General features: G+C 46.3%; 1 protein-coding gene across 2 annotated transcripts in view; it reads left to right on the top strand.

Moving 5' to 3' along the window:
* HIP1R (huntingtin interacting protein 1 related) overlaps window positions 1–19,973 on the top strand; it is a 63,272-nt gene that overhangs the window by 38,610 nt on the left and 4,689 nt on the right. The window contains exons 10-29 of one of the 2 annotated variants that reach the window (XM_033174773.1): window positions 466–541; window positions 832–972; window positions 2,512–2,570; window positions 3,607–3,679; window positions 4,116–4,299; window positions 5,064–5,152; window positions 5,556–5,672; window positions 6,222–6,323; window positions 8,015–8,209; window positions 9,095–9,242; window positions 9,801–9,887; window positions 11,007–11,114; window positions 11,994–12,130; window positions 13,371–13,481; window positions 14,354–14,412; window positions 15,957–15,987; window positions 16,455–16,517; window positions 17,493–17,593; window positions 17,716–17,821; window positions 19,445–19,568. In XM_033174773.1, coding sequence (XP_033030664.1) covers window positions 466–541; window positions 832–972; window positions 2,512–2,570; window positions 3,607–3,679; window positions 4,116–4,299; window positions 5,064–5,152; window positions 5,556–5,672; window positions 6,222–6,323; window positions 8,015–8,209; window positions 9,095–9,242; window positions 9,801–9,887; window positions 11,007–11,114; window positions 11,994–12,130; window positions 13,371–13,481; window positions 14,354–14,412; window positions 15,957–15,987; window positions 16,455–16,517; window positions 17,493–17,593; window positions 17,716–17,821; window positions 19,445–19,568 — 2,111 coding nt within the window. Of the gene's footprint in view, window positions 1–465; window positions 542–831; window positions 973–2,511; window positions 2,571–3,606; window positions 3,680–4,115; window positions 4,300–5,063; window positions 5,153–5,555; window positions 5,673–6,221; window positions 6,324–8,014; window positions 8,210–9,094; window positions 9,243–9,800; window positions 9,888–11,006; window positions 11,115–11,993; window positions 12,131–13,370; window positions 13,482–14,353; window positions 14,413–15,956; window positions 15,988–16,454; window positions 16,518–17,492; window positions 17,594–17,715; window positions 17,827–19,444; window positions 19,569–19,973 lie in introns of those variants that run through there. The other variant, XM_033174774.1, reaches the window with a different exon arrangement.

Below are 19,973 nucleotides of genomic sequence, written 5' to 3'. Positions count from 1 at the left end.
AATCCGCCTTTCCCCCGGACAGGACTCAAGGCAGCTTACAGCTAAAAGCATATTTTAAAAGCAATCGTTAAAACAACAAATAAATATGCATGGGACTGCACTGTAAAACATTATTTTAGAGATAGGAGGGAAAAGTAAGTTTAAAAGAAGCGTATATACACCCTTCTCTGGTGAAAACCAGGTAATGATTTGTGGCCTGCTTTTCAATCTGTGCCTGGGCTGAACTACATCACATATGATGGAATGGAAATCTTTGTGGTTAAGCTCGCCATTGAGATGGTAACACCACCCCTACTTGTGGGCTTCTTGGACACACAGCTTCTGGTTGGCCATCGTGGAAACCACGAAGTTGGAGTAGATGGTCCCTTCCTCATCCACCAGGATTCCTCTTGCATTCTTAAGAGTCAGACCACCTTGCTGTTGGTTTCTGTATTGACAATTCTGTTTCCCCTCTCCTCTCTGTAGCCTCAAAAGCTTTTTCAAAAGAGCATCGGACATGCTGTATTTCAAGCGGCTCATCCAGATCCCGCGGCTGCCTGAGGTACAGTCGCTCTTCTGCCTTCTCCTCCCGCTCCCCAACCCTGACAATCTGGGGCTAGGCCACCCACTACCAATGCCCCTGCCTGCTACTGTTTGTAAAGCTTTTCCTGAAATTTGGCCAGTTTACCCTAGAAATACACTGTGTGTGAGAGGGGGGCGGAGAGGGAGACAGCACCTTTCTGCTCAATCCAATCTCTGGGTGTGTATTTGTGAGGCTGCATTTATGAGGGTGCCATCTAGTTTCACCTGCACTGTAAATGTGCCTGGCTCCTTTTGTTCCTCCTCTATTAGAACCCACCTAACTTTCTGCGGGCATCAGCCCTGGCCGAGCATGTGAAGCCTGTTGTGGTGATCCCAGAAGAAGAAGCCCCTGAGGACGAAGAGCCAGAGAACCTGATTGAGATCAGTACAGCCCCGACTGTGGAGCAACAGGTGAGCTCCACCCACCACTTTTAGGTGCACCCCCACTAGCTCTGGAATCAGGGCTGTACAGGTGCTGAGCTGAGGGAGCACAACATTGAGAAGATCCATTGTGGGGGGAGACACACAATTTTGGCCTTGCACAAGGAGCCATGTTATGAAAGATTACCAAAGACTGCCCCTGCCCCCACTAGAGGTTGCTTATGAGGGAATGTGGCTGTAGGAACTGGAAAAAGACCATTCTCTCCCCTCCCCCTTTAGTGCATTTGTTGGGTGGGACCACACCATTTTGCTTTAAGGGGAAGAAATTATCTGAAAAAGAGTAGGAATTGGATGAAGTGCAGTGGGTAGAGGAAAAAAGATGCCCAGCCTCTCACCAAGCTGCATCCCTTCCCTATAAAAAGTAGTTTTTAAATGATTTTAAGATGCTATTCTTTTTTTTAATTAGTATTTATTGTTTAAAAGCATTTACAAAAATGACAAACACCACCACCACAACAACAACAACAAAAGGAAAAATGTTACAAAAGTAACAAGAAAAAACAAAAGCAAAAGAATTTTTTACATAATCTCCAAAATTTAAAACATTCTCACTGTTAAATAAAAAAGTCTCCCAATTAGTCTCGCTGTATTTGATATTCTTTACCTAATCTATCGCCCAGTTATGCTTTCTTTGTTTTAAGATGCTATTCTTAGCTGACTTGTAAATGCCTTACAAATTTGAAAGGATGGCTAAGCTTAAAAAGAAGAAAAGAAAGAGATGTGTCTGACTGCACTTGGAATAAAGCCAGGAGACAAACTTGGCCATTGTGCTTGGGCAATGCATTTACAAAGCTGTAAAAATTGGACACATAAAACTCTTGGCAGTGATTGCAATGTATTCCAAATGGAGCTTTGCTTTCGTAAGTTGTTTCCTGGTTGCTGATGTTTGCTCACTATGTGATGATGTGCGCAGGCCAAGCTGGAAGTGCTGCCAGGGCCAGTCTGGGAGGCGCAGGTCTGGGAACCCTGCAGAACCCAGAGGGCTGTGCATGGGCCAGGGGTGTTCCAGCTTGGCATCTTTTCATGGGAGGCAAAATGCATGGTCATGTGGGCTTCCCAGTAAGAGCTGGAATCCAGCTTGACAGCTCTGGCTTCTGCAACACAGCATTTGAAGAAAAATAAAGACACCTTTGCCCACCCCATATGGTAAAATAGCGTCAGTGTGTGGTGCAGCCCCACTTTCTCAGGGAAGGCAAAAGTGGCCGGGGGGCAGGGGTTGGAAGGCACTTGTTTCAAGGGCCAGGCTGACATTTCCATGGCTTATTCTTTTACATCTTACATGGCATCTCAGTACTTCCACACAGTGAAGCATTCAGAAGCATAATTGATCTCAGGTGTGCTGCAGAAACAGTTCCGTGTGCAATAGTGCATTTTATTTAGTTGTAGATACATGATAAATAAAATGATGTAATGCTGTATCTCCCTAGGAATACAAAGCATTTATACCATATAGGCATAAACATGAATCATCCCCTTCATTGTCCATCTTTTTAATATTTGTTTCTGCAGAATGTGTCTGATATATTTGAACAGACTTTTGGACCACCCAATGGAATAAGAGACGATAGGTAAGGGAGTTTATCAGCAAAATCAGTGTTTGTGTGTGTGTGTTTAAGCTGGCATCTTAATAATGAGGTTTAGCATTTATGCAGCATTCGGACTATTTAACAGAATAACAGAAAAAGGTGTATGTGCATTAACAGTCCTGTAAAGTAGATCAGTATTATCATATATACTAGTATCTCTCAGAGCTGCTGTTTATGTAGCCAAAAGAGTAAAACCCATTACCCAAGGAAGACATATTTCCTTGATGGTTTGCACGCAAGGTTTGCAGACATTTGTGGAATTTCAGGCAGCATGTGGAGCAGAACAGCCTAGTGGGAGCTGAACCTGGTCAGTGGGTGCAAAATATTGGATGACTGTTGGAGGGTGGTGGTGAGATGAAATGGAGTACCCCAGAACAGGGTGGTCCAATGTGCAGCTGGCCCTCAAGCCCTTTTTTTTTTGGCGGCCCTTGGCAACAGTGGATGCCCCCACCCCCCAGCCCTCCTGAGACTCTGGGCTTTGGGGAGGAGGCACGAGGGTTCTGACAGGGTCCTAGAGTCCTTCCTCCTTCTTTGCAAAGCCTAGTTGGCACTTTCCCAGCTTTGGGAGGGAGGTGCAAGGGACCCCAAAGCCCAGTGCCTCACTTAGCTGGCTTTGGGAAGGCAGCACAAGGATTGTGGGGGTTGGGGCATCAGATTTTGGCCTTACCCACCCACTCACCCCCCTTGTGATGAGGCAATGAGTGGCCCACATGTTCCATGTCAAAGTACTCTTACGGCCCACTTGGTATAAAACGTTTGGCCTCCCTGCCCTAGAAGAGGACACACCTTGAACCTTTATGGGGGTGCTCCATACTGCAACTTTTTGGTTATAGACCCCATTTATTATCCCAGTATTGCTGGCAGGAGGTGGGTGGTTTGAGGCTGAGACAAAGAAAAGGAGAGGCTCTGATGTGGCCCTGAAGCCTTTGCAGCAGAGGAGAGATTTGCCCTAGAGGCCTTGAGCTCATAGCTCTTCATCACTATACGACATCAACTCAGAGCATTCTTTAACCCTCAGGGATCTCCAAATTGAAAACCTGAAGAAAGAAGTCGATCTTCTTCGAGCAGAGCTGGAGAGGATTAAGCTTGAGGTAACATGCGGCACTGTGTGTGTGTGTGTGTGTGTGTGTGTGTGTGCATGTAGGCAAAGTGAGATGTCTTACTTTGGGTGCTACGAAAAGGAAGTAAACTGATAATTATTTATAATTTTATATTTTTACTGCTAGGGAGTAGGGAGAGGTGCTTGTGAGATTTTGTGTGTCACGTGCTAAATGAGCATTGCTTGCCTTGAATAATACAGCAGAGAGTTGGTGGCTGGCACCCAGTGAGCTTTATGGCCATGTAAGGATTTGGTCCCAGGCCGACATTCTTACCATTGCACCACATTGACTCTTGCTGCTTCCCACAGTGGCCAGCAAGGTGCCTATGTGGGGAGCACAAGAGCATCCTGCTTCTGATCCTGCAGGTAACACACGAGCTGTCATAATTATAGCCATTGCTTTGTATGTGTTTTGCTGCAATCCTCAGGCTCAGAGATACATCACTCAGCTGAAGGCCCAGATTAACAGCCTGGAGGCAGAGGTGGAAGAGCAGCGGAAGCAGAAGCAGAAGGCCCTGGTGGACAACGAGCAGCTCCGGGATGAGCTAGAAAGACTGCAGAAGGCAAAGCTGGAGGGAGACAAGAGTCGAGGGCTCTACCTGGAAGCAGAAAGTAGGTGGTGCCTTTGGAAAGCAGGTTGTGTGTGCTTTTCAAACAGCAATAATAAGTAAATCCTATTTATTGTGCTGAGGAATGTGAACTTGGCACTGTCTACCTCAGGGATGGGGAGCCTCAGGCCTGGGCTCCAGATATGGCTCTCCAAATTTTGCTGCCTGGTCCCTGGAACTACCCCAAGGCCCACACACACCATCTCTTCCCAGGCCATGCCCCTCGCTGGCCCTGCTTCAAACCCTTAGTGTTTCTACCAGGTTATGGAATGGGACCTTGGGCTCTGATGTTGCCTCTTCCTTCTCTGAATGGAGGATAGAGAGGGGTGTGCAGAAGCTAGCCTACTGTACAGAAGTAGAGATTCACATATGTTCCTCTGCCTGCTGTTGTCTTTGGCCCCAGCCACCACTGTCATGCGGAAGGCTGCCCAGAAGGGAATGTGTCCCTTTAACTGGAAAATGTTGCTGACTGCTGATCTTCATAAAAAGCATGTGTGCTTTGCCTGAGTTTTGACACACCCACCCCAAACACACCACCAGCGGGAAGCAGTTTTTGATGACATAAATTGACTTCTTCATGGTCCTGCAGCCTGTGAAAGCTAGAACAGCTGTTGGCGGTCATCTGTAAGGCAGGACCCACAACCCATTTGCAGTCATACAGGCTGCTTGGGACAGTCTCTTCTAGGCAGCTAGTCGCCCGCCATGGCTTCCAAGGTTCAGTAGTTGGACTGAGAATGCAGCTTATGACAATCTCCTTCCTTTTCCCAGAGAAGGCCAGCGCCACAGAAACGCGCTACACCAAGCTGAAGGAGAAGCACAATGAGTTGATCAACACACATGCAGAGCTCCTGAGAAAGGTAATGACAGTGTTGGCTGCCAACTTCCCACACTGTTCCATGGGTATTTGCCATGCAAGAGAAGATGGGAGGGGCACTTCCGCATTCACAACCCACAAGGGCTGGCTTCTCTCTTAGTCACAGCCTTCGGTTCTAGCAGTAGTCAAGCATGGCTCTAAGTCTCTGGCTTCTGCCTGCTTCTAGCCCAGCTCGCACACACAACTCTGGCTTTTTGCCTTTCTCACAACCATCCTGTGGCCTACACATTTGTCCTCAGGCACAGAGCAACTTATTTTGCTATACTAACAATGGTACTCGCTGGTTCCAGGGCCCCAGGAATTAGAAGGGACCCCGGCACCATGCAGACTACCCCTGCAATCTCAAAATGATACTTAAAATATGTTTGATGTTTTTTAATACCAAGAATGCAGACACGGCCAAGCAGCTGACAGTTACCCAACAAAGCCAAGAGGAGGTTGCCCTAGTCAAGGAGCAGCTGGCCTTCCAGATGGATCAAGTCAAACGGGAGTCAGAAATGAAGGTTTGCTGCTTTGATCTCTCTTCCCCTGTAACAGAGCAGGGCTCTCCTCCTTCAGAAGATGTTAAGTAGCTGTTTTGATCTAGGGGTGGGCTGAGATGTCCCGTGAGATAATGTTTGGTACAAAACATCTAAAGCACCTGACTTTCCCCCCGAAGAATCCTGGGAACTGTAGTTTGTTAAGGGTGCTGAGAATGTAGGCCTGTGAGGGGTAGACTACAGGTCTCAGGAGTCTTTGGGGAGAAGCAGGGTGTGTTAAATGTGCTTTAATGGTATGGTGTGAATGTGACCATGGAGACTTGGCACAGCTCGGGACATAGTTGAGGGATGGCTCAGCAAGCTTGAGTCCCAAGTTTATAGTGCCAAGCCCCTGGTTCCTGTCCCCCCCCCTTGTTAACATAAAAAAAGATATTGGAGGGCACAGTTAGGTGCACTGCAAAATGCAGTGGTGTTAAGAACCCAGCCACACACCACCTTGATTTGCCCAGAGGCATCTGAAAAGTTTGCACATGTTTACAAGGATGTGCTTTCTCTTTGATTCCCTCTGTGCAGTTAGAAGATCATATGTTGCAGATGGAGCAGGTGAAGAGAGAACTGGAATCTAAGAAAGAGGAATTGGCTCAGCTTCAGCAGTCACTCAGCCGTTCCAAGCAGGTATGCAGGCTGGGGTTGTTTGCGGGGCTGAGGGTTAAAATATTGCAGTGGTGCCCCCTTCCCACATGATGCTTGGCTCTACTGAGGAGTTCTCTGATGTATCAGCCACTGAGAGGTACCTTTTTTATACAGGACATCTCCTTATTGGTTATACTCAGAGTAGACGCATTGGCGATAATAGGCATGACTAACTTGGATCCATGAATTTCAGTGGGTCTGCTCCGAGTATGATTTATGTATAACTTTTTTTAAAGACACCTTTCAATTTAGAAAACTTTGAAGTCAGCTGACAACTATATTATATTAAAATTATATAATGTGTTTGCATTATAATAAAGAATAAATAAAATCTTTATTACGGTCCAGAGACCCAACAATTCATTATAAAACGGCACACAGTTTTGACAGCCCGCCTTCGGGTTATATAAGCATTATGTGCAGACTTAGGAAGAGAGATCATTTGTTCTTGCCACCACCGATAGAAACTTCGCCACTGCTAATGTTCTATCATTTATCCGGTCTTCCAGTAGGAACCTGACATAGTAAGCCTCTGATTTTCCCGGGAAAAGTCTTAACAGGGGTAATATCAGTTTGCATTATATTGCTCAAGTAGATAAATAGGTACTGCTCCAGCAGGAAGGTAAACAGTGTTTCCGTGCGCTGCTCTGATTCGCCACAAGCAGCTTAGTCATGCTGGCCACATGACCTGGAAGCTGTACACCAGCTCCCTTAGCCAATAAAGCGAGGTGAGCGCCACAACCCCAGTCGTTCGCGACTCGACCTAACGGTCAGGGGTCCCTTTACCTTCACCTTTACTATCTTTTGTAACTTTGTATGCCGCCTTGAGCACATGTAGTTATAGTCAAGTGGGATTTCAATCCTGAAGTAAATCAAATTAAAACAGCATCCACGTGGAATAAAAGCCAGCATTAAAAAAATATAAAAATATTAGGGAGCTCTCATAAAAGAGCTGTGTGTTGTCTTGCAAAAAGCTATGAGGCATCTGTCTCCACTTTGCTGCCCTGCTGTGCACAGTCCTTTTCCTTAGGTGGCCCACCTTGCCCTCTCCCAATGTTAAGGGTGCTTTGGTTGTGCCTCCCCTAAGAACCCTCTCCACTACTCTCTAGAGAAGCTCATCTCACGCTTTTGATGTGCCCAGATACTAGACTGTTTATTGCTTACTGTTTTTTTCCATTTTATTCACAGCATTTATATGTAGCTCTTTAGTTGTAAAGGCTCACAGAGCAGCTTGGAAATCGTTAGAAATAACACAAGCTTGCAATCTAAAAAGCCGTGATGTAAAAAGAAAAAGGGGTGGGGATGGAAGAGGAACTCAATCTGGTGTTTGTTTGGAGCACCAAATTGTTGGAAGGTTATTATAATAACGAGCTTGGACTAAAGCAGCCCATTTTTCTTGTCCCAAACTCACCAAAAGTTGAGGTTTGTAACTCAAATCCTTCACCTGTTAAGCCTCTTGCAGTGTCCGTGTGGTTTAGGTGGAGGAAACTCCTCTTAAGCCTTCCCACCCAAGTCATTTAACCCTCTTGGGTTAAATTACCTCATGAAGAGGACAATGAGCATGTGAAAAACCACATTAGCAGGGGCAGGTGATTGAGAGGGTGGGGCCAAGCTGAAGCGGGAGAGCTGGGCGATGAAGCTGTGAGCCAGCAGCTCCCTTGTCCTCCATGCAGGCTGGTTCAGACCTCAACACCCAACTGGAAGCCCTCCAGGCCGAGAAGGAGACGCTGAGGAAAGTGGTCAGCGAGAAGGACTGTGAGCTCATCTCGACAAAGGGCCTGATCCAAGAGAAGGAGCTGCTCTTGAGCCAGGAAGCAGAGAAGAGAGTCAAGGAAGTTCAGGAGCTGCAAGGGAAGCTTTTGGAAAAGGTACTCAAGGGAGAAACGAGGTCTTGGCAGCGGAGGCTGGTCCATGCTGCCCTGACAACTCAGCCTGTGCTTGGGCAGATCTCTCCTGCCTGCTTACCTCCAACCAGCCCAGGGGATGATCCTGGCTTCCTCCTCCCCACGGCTCCTCCAGAATGGTGCATTTTGCTAGTGTATTCTGAAACATGTCATTGACACAATAATAGAGCATTAGTGGTGAATTTATACCAGACAATCCACACTTCATTCCGCTTTATTAGCCATTCTGCAATGCTTCCCCACTGCTCCTGCATTACTGTTGTCTTGAGGGGCGCTCCTGCACTGTAGGGCAACAAAAGTGAGGCAAAAGGACCCCTAGAACATTTGTGGCATGAAAAGTTACAGGAATTTCTGCAGAAGGTTGCAGGACATGCACTGATTGGAAATGAAGCAGGATGTCTGCCCTGAAACTTTTGTAGGTGTGAACAGTATTGAAAATGGGGTCGTGTATAACCACCCTTGTATTATCATGAGCACAAACCATCATGAATGCACAACAAGGATGTCTGGAAGGGCTCCTTCCGCCCAGTACTGCCATTACAGATGTCAATTTGAGAACGGGGGCAACACTAGAATGTGTTGGCTCTGCCTGTCATTGGCTCTGGCTCTACCTGCCATCAGACTCCTAGCCAGTCCCCAGGAGGCACCGGGCACAACTGAGCCTTGGAAAGCTTTTGTCTGGTTAGGGGTGGGAAGGCAAGGGAAACAGCGGGCTGAGCAATGGAGAGAGGGAGCTAGTTAGCAGCACTGTAGGCCTCTCCTTTGCCCAGTCTGGATCATGACAAAGCAGTGAGTATGTGGGTCCCAGGAGGGCACCGTTAACTTAAACACTTTGGACCAATCCCACAGAAAGGTCAGGAACAGAACCTGCAGCAGAAACTCCTGGAGGAGCAATTCAGCATCCTGCAAGGGACAGTGAAGGAGGCCGAGACCATCATTCAGGACTCCATTGCCAAGCTGGACGATCCTTTGCACATCCGATGCACCAGTTCACCAGGTAGGGATCTAAAGGTCCAAGGGCATGGATGAATCTGAAAGTGGCTTGGCTTTGTTTTGTTTTTCTTAACCTATTTTTTAAGAAGAGCAAGTTCCTGTCCCTTGTAACAGTGCAGGAATCCTCGAGTAAACATCTCAAACAAGCCTGGCATCCTTCAGAATCCTGAGGCAGTGGCCAAGGCCCTCCCAGGGATGCCCGTCCTAGCCTCCGCTCAAATCCAGCCCCCACCCCATACTGCAATTAGCAACCAGGCCTGAGAGAGCTGTCTTTTCAATGTCCCAAGTGATGTTGCATCGAGGCCATTGTGAGACATTTAAATGGTAGCTGCCCCAGACCTGGTTGTCTACCTGTCTTGGAGCACTGCCGCTGCCAAGGAATCCCACCAGGGCTGAGCCCCATAACCCCCTCCAGGGATGTAAGAGGGAAACCTGGGCAGCTGAGGCTCCTTCAAGCTGGAGCTGGCTCTGCTTCCAAGGCACAAAAGGCGCCTGCATGAGGTTCTATTTTATCTTGTTTTCCCATAGGCCTCCTTCTCTGCCCTTGCTTTTCTCTCTGCAGATTACCTCATCAGCCGGGCACAAGCAGCACTGGAGTCAGTGAACGCTGTGGAAAGTGGACATGGGCGCTACCTGTCCAACCCGGCAGGTAAACGTTGCTGGGTTGCCGCTGCAGTTCTCCTACTTGTGGGGCGGGGTAGGAATGTAGGTGCCTGGTGTTGCTGGCAAAGACAGATTGTGCCTCTCCTGCCATCACAAATGTTTTTTCTTCAAATGCTTCTCGCCAACCCCCTCATCAAAAAAGGAAAGCTAAATGCCTGGTGACTACATGGAACATTTCACCAAGTGGTAAAGCTTCAGGTTGATTTTTAATCCTTGCACTTTTAGGTATAAGTTCTAAGCAGGAAGCCTGTGGGGAGGGGGTAGGTCTGTGGGATGAGTTTGGATGGAGTAAATAAAAGGTGCAGCTGCAAAGCCCTGCTGCTCATGAGCTATCCAGTCTTGGAGGTGTTAAGCCTGTGCATTCCGTGAGCTTCCCAGAGACACCTGCCTGGCTGCTATGAGAACCAGGTTGCTGGACCTTTGGCCTGAACCAGCAGACGGGTTCTTCTGATTCTTTTTTCTTCTCAAATGTTTTGCATTGAATTTTAATAACAACAAGCAAGTTACAGAAAAAAAGAAAGAAAAAAATAGTTTTTAAAAAACCCATTAAGTTGTCACAATTGCCAATAAAGTATAGGAAACAGCTGTGTGATTTGTGGAGTCAAAAATAAAACATATCAAGAGGAAGAGGATGTGTAGTCTATAATTGCAAAGGTTTCCATGGTCTGAATTGAAACAATTACAAATTGTTATTTCAAAACAGAAGATTACAATACCTTGAACTGTACTAATCCCAGACACTTGCATAGCCTTGTTTAACCTGATATTCCTGAGCTGCTGTCTTTGTGTATAAAATGAAATTGGACCAAATGACAAAGATAGTGATCTTGAGCACTTTGGCCCCTGAACTCTTCTGATGTTCTTATGGGATGGCCACAGTTCTTAGCTACAGTGGGGTTAGAAGGGAGGAGAACTGGGGGAAGAGCTGGACTGAGGTTAACCTACATTTAACTTGGACAAACCTTCAGGGTCTCTGCTCCTTGTGGTGCTTAGTTGAATGCTGCCACTCTGGGGAGTGTCCATGCTTGGCTTATCTCAAATGAGACGGGTTATCCCTGTGATCCACTTCTGGATTTCCACCCTGCTATTTCTCTTTGTTTCTTAGATGTTACCGGATTGGTTGGTGCTCTGGCCCAATTTGCCCACTTGACTGCAGACACCATTGTGAATGGCAGTGCCACTTCCCACCTGGCGCCCACAGATCATGCAGACAGTGAGTAAATTTGCAAAGGTTCTTTTCCCCCACCCCTGCATTCAGAAGTGATACAACTCTTTTCTCACGATTTTCCTGAATGCGAAACCTGGCTTTTAGAAATGATTGGAACCCAGTGTGTAAGGACCAGGAGACATCAAGCACCTCTTTGCTGTCTGTTCTTTTTCTTCTTGAGTTAGCCAGACATGTTGCAATCCATTCATGAATCCTCTAAAAAAGGGAGGGGCAACTTTTGCCTGGCTGGAATTTGCCCTTGATCTCTGAGAATGCCTCTTGGATACCTGGCTGGGAGGATAGAGAGAGGCATGAATGTGTAGAAACAAGCCTACCATACAAAGGAAAAAAACCACATTTCTTCTGTTGCCCACTTTTGCCTACTGCTGGCATGTGGCCGCTGGAAACAGAGGAGGTGTGTTTACTGTGTGCAAACTTGAGCATGTTCATCAGTCTCTAAACTCATAAATTTAGCACCGAAGGCTTCTGTAATTGGGTGACAATCCTAGAACTTACTATGGGGATAAGGAGACACAAGCATGGTCATTGTGCAAGAATAGCATCCACATTTCTGAGGGATTCCCTTTAAAAATGTGTGTAACGAATTCTGCTCTTCCTTGGGGCTTGCAGTGGTCTCTTATCCAGATTACAGATCAGGCCAACATCCTCATAGCTCCCACAATCTTTCAAAATCTGTTATTCCCAAAGCATTCCCTGAGCCTCAGGACTTCCACATATTCGTTCTGAAAAGCTTCTCCTGTAGCTCCTCCGATGAAAGCTAAAAAATGAGGTTATTCCTGAGCTTCTCACAGTCTTTGCTAGTTTCCTGTGTGTGTGTGTGTGTGTGTATGTTTAATTTTTATTTTATTTTCTTCTTCTTGCCAGAATTGACTGAAACCTGCAGGGACTGTGGACAGCAGAGCCTGGACTATCTGAGCAAGCTGAAAGACAAACAGTCTCTCCGACAAGCAGATCTGGCAGGTGTGAGGAAGATGCTGCAGGGAGTTCTTCAGCTGGGACAGGTAGATGAAGTTGAGGAATGGAGTGGGGAAATCCATTGGGGAACACTGTAATCTCACAGTTTGTGCTTATTAGTGTACTTTTACACTTCCCTAACTTGGCCATGGCAGTGAGGAGGCAAAGAGTTGGAAGGGTCCCCAGGGATCATCTAGTCCAACCCCATGCAATGCAGGAATCACAAGTAAAGAACCTCTGACAGATGGCCATCCAACCTCTCTTTAAAATCTGCAGTGAAGGAGAGACCATCACCTTCCAAGGGAGTCCATTCCATTATTGAGTGACTCTCACTGTCTGGAACTTCTTCAGATACCCCTTCCAGTAGCACCTTAGAGACCAACTAAGTTTGTTCTTGGTATGAGTGCATGCACACAAAAGCTCATACCTAGAACAAACTTAGTTGGTCTCTAAGGTGCTACTGGAAGGAATTTTTTATTTTATTTTGTTTTGACTATGGCAGACCAACACGGCTACCTACCTGTCTGGAACTTATTCCTAATGTTTAATTGGAACCTCCTTCCTTATAATTTGTGTCCATTGACTAATGGTTTCTTTCAGTAAAAGTGCAGCTAACTGTGTAATCCTGGGGTGGGGAAACTGCAGCGCTCCATATGCTGTTCAACTACATTGTCCTTGGCCATAAGCCACACTGGCTGGGGCTAAGGGGAGCTGGAATAAAAAAAAACTGAATGGAGGGCTGCAGGTTCTTCACAATTCAAAGTGTTGGTGTTGACCTTTCAAGCCCTACATGGCTTCAGCCCTGTATGCCTGAAGGAGCGTCTCCACCTTCATCGTTCAGCCCGGACACTGAGGTCCAGCACCGAGGGCCTTCTGGCAGTTCCCTCACTGCGAGAAGTGAAGTTACAGGGAACCTTCTTGGCAGTGGTGCCCTTTCTGTGGTATGCCCTCCCAGCTGATGTCAAAGAGTTAAGCAACTATCTAATTTTTCATAGATATATGAAGGCAGCCTTGTTTCAGGAAGCTTTTAATGTTTGTTGTTGTAGTAGTAGTAGTAGTAGTAGTAGTAGTAGTTTGCTGTATTTTTGTTGGAAGCCTCCCAGAGTGGCTGGGGCAATCCAGTCAGTTGGGCAGAGTATATAACACAACTATGTCGCCTTCTTCTTCTTCTTCTTCTTCTTCTTCTTCTTCTTCTTCTTCTTCTTCTTCTTCTTCTTCTTCTTCTTCTTCTTCTGTTTTCCATTTGAACCAAGTGTCTCCTTTAAGGACTCTTTCTCTTTTGACCAGGAATTGAGACCCAAAAGCTTAGACATCCGGCAAGAAGAACTTGGCGACATGGTTGACAAAGAGATGGCCTCCACCTCTGCTGCAATCGAAGACGCGGTCAGGAGGATAGAGGTGAGATGAACCTGTTTGGTTGGTTGTTTTATTAATAGTGAACCTTTTAGGGAAGGCAGTGTGCAACTAAAGTAGATCCACTTGAAGTACATTTGGAGTGGTAAAAAACCCAGAATAGTAAGCAACGTACCAAGATTCAAGAATCAGTGGCATAAAAACATTAAAGGAAGGCAGACTGAACCAATATGTCTTCAAGACATGTTTGAAGGCCTTTTGGTAGTTCTGAAGGGAGTTCTGCTGCACCAAGAAGACCCTGTCCTTTCTCCCCACCACCCTAATTGACAGCACTTGTAGGCAGTCAAGTTAGAGCCTCTGTAGTTGAACTTGGGGCTTTTTTTCAGACGGAACTCAGTTCGGAACCTCTTTTTCTAGAAAAATAGCACTGGTTGAACTTAATAAAATGGGCAGGTGTCATATGGGTGAAGAAGTACTTGAGTGGCAAAAGGAGAGTACAACTCCGCTCAATACACAACTGTTTGACATGTTATTTGTGATATTTTTAGGATGCTGTAAACTGCCTAGCAATTTTCTTTGACATGTCAAGCAGTATATAATTTACCTAAATGAAACAAACAAATATAAATTACCCAGATAAATGATTAATAGGTGGACTTCGCTGCCACAAGATGTAGTGGTTGGTTGGTGGCTTTAAAAGGTGATTGGGCATGTTTGAGAAGCTTGTCAGTGGCTATTAGTCCCAATAGCTAAATGGAGGGGGTTGGGGGTGGGCGGCATCATTGTCCTGCTTAACGGCTTCTTTGAAGCATCTTGCTGGCTGCTATAATGACCAGGAGGACCTTTGTCAATTAGACACTAACTACAGGCCTGTGGTGATGCCCAACTGAATGAAGCTCTGTTTGATTTTTCTGCAGGAAATGATGAATCAGGCCAGAATAGAGAGTTCTGGTGTGAAATTAGAAGTAAATGAAAGGTGAGTCTGCAGGATCAAAGATCCACAAGGATGTAGTTTATGCTTGGGCTACATTTCTTATTCATTTGCAACACTTCCAGCTAAAAAAAGAATTTCTGGTAACACAGATAGGAAAGACTTTTGCCAGGGACCTGGAGAGAGCACACTTGGAATACCACTTGGAGATTTTGAAAATATTAAGTGTAATAATAATAATAATACATACATACATGCATACATACAGTTATGGTCATCTCACCTCAAAAACAATATTGTAGGCCTGGAAGACTATAATGGGCCTTTGGCCTGATCCTGCAGGACTGTTCTTACATTCTTATCTGCTACCTGTATTTCTTTATTCGAAGAGTTTTCAATACAATCACATTTCAAATCATTTTTCAGCCATGAAGCTCACCCTGAAGGTATATATGGAAGGTATATTTGGGAAAGTAGTTATCTCTCCTGATCTAAGATGCTAATCTTGTAGGGTTGTTGTGAGGATAAAAAGCAATAATCCACTGCTTGTTGCCTTGAGCATGTGGATTTGCATAGTATTGTTGGCACAGGCTGAACCCTCAGCACTCAGCATTTGAATTGAAGCATGAGTTTTCCTGTTTGTTTTGCTACACTGAATAACCTCTTGCTGTGCTGTAGAGGCAATTCCTTTTTACTGAAGGGTCTCTTCTCCCATGGTTTAGCTTGCCTGCCTTTTGTTTTGTTTGTGTGCAGTAAGTGTAGTGTAGTTCCAGAGAACTGAAGAGGCTTTGCTGTAGATAACTAAGGAAGGAGACGCTGTTGGTGTGCATGATTATTTCCCCCTTCAATATGTTCTTGGGTCCTAATGCAGTGTTCTGTCACTAAATGGTAAAGGGACGCAGGTGGCGCTGTGGTCTAAACCACCGAGCCTCTCGGGCTTGCTGATCGGAAGGCCAGCAGTTTGAATCCACATGACTAGAGTGAGCTCCCATTGCTCTGTTCCAGCTTCTGCCAACCTAGCAGTTCGAAAGCACCCCAGTGCAAGTAGATTAATGTGGTGGGAAGGTAAACAGTGTTTCCGTGTGCTCTGGCACTCCTCACGGTCCTCCATGCACCAGAAGTGGTTTAGTCCTGCTGGCCACATGACCCAGAAAGCTGTCTGCAGACAAACGGCGGCTTCCTCAGCGTGAAGCGAGATGATCAGTGATTCCGACTGGACTTAGGCATCCAGGGGTCCTTTACCTTTACCTAGTAGATGGTGCTATAGTGCTGGCTGTTTACCTCTTTTATATCGTAACACAAACAGCATTGCAGTGATGCCTGGTGAAAGAATTGAAGCAATTCACCAACAAAGAGAAGAGTGAAATAACCACCCCCATGCTTTTTTGTTTATAGTGCACCCTCAGAGAATCAATTTCAAGGTTCCTTGGGAGAAACCACACAAGGAAAAGAGGTTTTAAACTGGTTTCCCTCAGTAGTGTAGATGCAAACAACAATACAATCATCATTATTTAAAATGTTATTTCCAAATTGGAGGGCTTAATCCATCCACTGGGAGAGTTAAGCATCTTCTTTTTTGTTTCCCACAGAATCTTGAACTCTTGCACAGACTTGATGAAGGTGAGTGCCTTTGTAATTAATTAAAGCCCCGGCTAAGTACTTGAAAAACCCAGCTGTTACCAGATGGCTGGACCTCGGGAGGGTATTCAGCACTGCATGGTTAACAAGATCTCTAGATCCAGTTACAGGTGGGTAGCCGTGTTGGTCTGCCATAGTCAAAACAAAATCGAAAATTCTTTCTAGTAGCACCTTAGAGACCAACTGAGTTAGTTGCATGCACACGAAAGCTCATACCAGCAACTAACTCAGTTGGTCTCTAAGGTGCTACTAGAAAGAATTTTCGATTTTGTTAAGATCTCTAGATATTCGGCATGACCTTTTATTTCAGGTTAGCATTGCCACTAAGAGAAGTTTCAGAAGTATTGTACTGTGTCTGGAGGGGAGGGTCTTTATTGTTGTACTGGAATCCCTAAAGCCGTAGGGAAACCCCTCTTTTAAACAAAGTGGTTTGTTTTTGTCTCTTTCAGGCAATCAGGCTTCTTGTGATGACATCTACACATTTACAGAAGGAGATAGTAGAAAGTGGAAGGGTGAGGCTGTTCAAAAAGAACCTTGCATTCTTCCTTTGCATTAAAAGTATGGGGGGGGCACTGAACATCTGGCAGGGAGGAGCCTGGAAATGTAGGCTGTACCAGCTCCTTGTGTCACATCATTACTTAAGATTGAAGACTCCCAAGTAATGGTTTTGTCTGTTTTCTTGTGGCCTCTATGAAGCATTTAAAGTTATATCAAATGCTATTCAGATAATGCCTCTTCCTTCTCTACCAGAGAACCTGTTTTTATTGCATCCCTGACCATTGGCTATGCTGGCTGGGGCTGATAGGAGTTGGAATCTAGCAAGCCCTGGAAGTCCAGAAGTTCCCCATCCATGCTCTAGAGCAGGGTTTCCCAAACTTGGGTCCCCAGCTGTTGTTGGACTACAACTCCCATCATCCCTAAATAGCAGAACCAGTGGTCAGGAATGATGGGAATTGTAGTCCAACAACATTTGGGAACCCAAGGTTGAAAAAAAGCTGCTCTAGAGTAAAGAACGCTGAGAAGGAACTCCCCTGACCCCACCTCTTCCCTCTCTTCTCTTGAGTTAGTAAAACAACTCTTGCTGCAGACCTGTATTAAGCACCCCACCAGGGCCTCTGCTTGGGGAACCACTTCCACCAGGAATTATGAGCCTGTGGCTCTCCAGACGTTGCTGGACTGCCACCATCCCTGACCATTGGCTGTGCTGGCTGGGACTGATGGGAGTTCTAGACCATGTTCCTCCTAATCCCTGAGCTAGGACTTCCTGCCACCACTTGCATCTGTCCCCAGTGTAAGGCGGCTTTGTTTACCCATTTGTGTCCTTTCAGTAAGCACACCTGCCAGCCCAGTCTTTGAAGAAGCTACCAGAGGGTGTGTTTTCCAGGCAGAGTTGCATCACCTTTTCCATTTTGAAGCATGTTTTGCTTACCAAATAAAGCTCAGCCTTATTGTGAAAGCTAAGTGTCCTATCTCTCATGGAACACTAGGGGGCAGCAACACCGCAGGAGTTTTATGCCAAGAACTCTCGTTGGACCGAGGGACTCATCTCTGCTTCTAAAGCTGTGGGATGGGGAGCAACACAGCTTGTGTAGGTATCTCAACTGCTTGGGCTTCCTTTTCCAAGCCACTTGCTTTGTTGATTGAAACACAAGGGAATGCAGAGCCGCACCTGGCTTCACTAATCCTGTGTCTTTTTGCTCCCCGCTTCAGAGAGTCTGCGGATAAAGTTGTCCTACACACAGGCAAATACGAGGAACTGATTGTCTGTTCGCACGAAATCGCAGCCAGCACAGCTCAGCTTGTAGCTGCCTCCAAGGTAATCATCCCAGAAGGAAAAATAGTCTGCACTCTTCTCTAACTGTGCAGCACTGGGTGCATTTCACATGCCTACAGGCCCATCTCAGAAGCAACATGCTTTGCATTGGGCTGGGAATTTTGGAGAAGTTTTTCTGCTCTTAGGACTGTGCCAAAAACATACAATGAAATCTCAAAGGAGAAAAGTAGAGTGAGGGTTCTGTTGCCAAAGTAGGCTCTGGTGTGCTCCAGAGCCCCTTGCAGAAGCAACTTCCTACATAGGTAAAGGTAAAGGGACTCCTGACTGTTAAGTCCAGTCATGGATGACTCAGGGGTTGCAGTGCTCATCTCACTTTACTGGCTGAGGGAGCCAGCGTTTGTCCGCAGACAGCTTCCGGGTCATGTGACCAGCATGACTAAGCTACTTCTGGCGAACCAGACCAGCGCACGGTAACACCATTTACCTTCCCACTGGAGTGGTACCTATTTATCTACTTGCACTGTGTGCTTTCGAACTGCTAGGTTGGCAGGAGCAGGGACCGAACAACGGGAGTTCACCCTGTTGTTTGGATTTGAACCGCCGACCTTCTGATTGGCAAGCCCTAGGCTCTGTAGTTTAGACCACATGCTCAGGTACAAATATGCTTAATGGCTATAACTCATAAGAAAACCGTAAGACCCCTGCTGGATCAGGCCAATGGCTCATCTAATGTCACATCCTGTTATCACACCAGCCGGATGCCTGTGGGAAGCCTGCAAGCTTCCCCACCCGTGGTTCCCTCAGGGGACCATTTTCCTCTGCTACCTTCTTCATTTGAAGCTTTTTGCATTTCCTGGGTTCGTTCTCAAGGCCCCAAACCTGAACCCTGAAAAAAGCACACTGCCAATCCTCTTATTTTGCTTCTTTACTTTTGCAAAGTGGCTGCAGTTATCAGAGGTTGGCCCTGGGGGAAAGACGAAGGAGTAAGCCACCAAAGGAGAGTTCTCTCCCCAGCCCTCACTCCTCACTGGTTTCCACAAATTCACAGAGGAGGTTGAGGCTATCAGTGCTGATAACCATAAGGGATATGTACTACCTCCAATATCTGAGGTGGGTGCTAGGAATCGCAACTGCGGAGAGTTGTTGTTGTACTTGGGTCTTGTTGTGGGCTTCCCATGGGCACCTGCTAGTCTGCTGTGAGAATAAGATTCTGGACTAAATGGGCCTTTGGTCTGATCCAGCAAGACTCTTATGTTCTTATGAGACGTCCCCATTTCAAAGCGACTGTGGAATGGCATGCTCCTTTCCTACCTCTCTGGTTGTTCTCAGCTGAATGCCTCCACTTTGAGGAGTGCCTTTGCTCACTTGTGAAGGATTTCCGTCCAGGATGCGGGACTAGATGACCCTTTGCTCTGATGCAGCAGGACAAGACGTATGTCCTTAAGCTGCAGACTAGGAAATAAAACAGCAGAGATTTTTCAGCATCCTAAGCTCTGCCTCCAAGTGGTTTACTGTAACAAGTATGTACACAGCTCTGTTTCTGAAATGAACTGGCTTCAAGCTGCTGCTCAAAGCTTTAGGTTGGAGTAGCAGACCTTTTTTTGCTCGTGTTTTCCCTACACCTGGCGAAAGATTTGAAAGAAGCAATATTCTTAATGATGGCAGGTGAAAGCCGAGAAGCACAGCAGAAACCTGGGAAAGCTCCAGGAATGCTCGCGCACCGTCAATGAAATGGCTGCCAACGTCGTGGCTTCCACAAAGTCAGGCCAAGAGCAGGTTGAAGACAAAGGTGAGCTGCTGGGGTCTGGGCATGGAGGTGGGAAACGCAGTGTGAAATGGCAGGCTTGCATTCTTGAAAATGCTTTTTTAAAGAAGAGAAGAAGAGGAGGAGTTTGGATTTGATATCCCGCTTTATCACTACCCGAAGGAGTCTCAAAGCGGCTCACATTCTCCTTTCCCTCCCTCCCCCACAACAAACACTCTGTGAGGTGAGTGGGGCTGAGAGACTTCAAAGAAGTGTGACTAGCCCAAGGTCACCCAGCAGCTGCATGTGGAGGAGCGGAGACACGAACCCGGTTCACCAGATTACGAGTCTACCGCTCTTAACCACTACACCACACTGGCTTTCTGGCTTTCTGGTGCTTGCAAAATTATGAGAAAGAAAGTGTGACATCATGAGAACAGGGCTAATATG

This window comes from Lacerta agilis, chromosome 17 (genome assembly GCF_009819535.1).
Source record: "Lacerta agilis isolate rLacAgi1 chromosome 17, rLacAgi1.pri, whole genome shotgun sequence".
Taxonomy (NCBI): domain Eukaryota; kingdom Metazoa; phylum Chordata; class Lepidosauria; order Squamata; family Lacertidae; genus Lacerta; species Lacerta agilis.
This window is presented reverse-complemented; position numbering and strand designations above follow the sequence as displayed.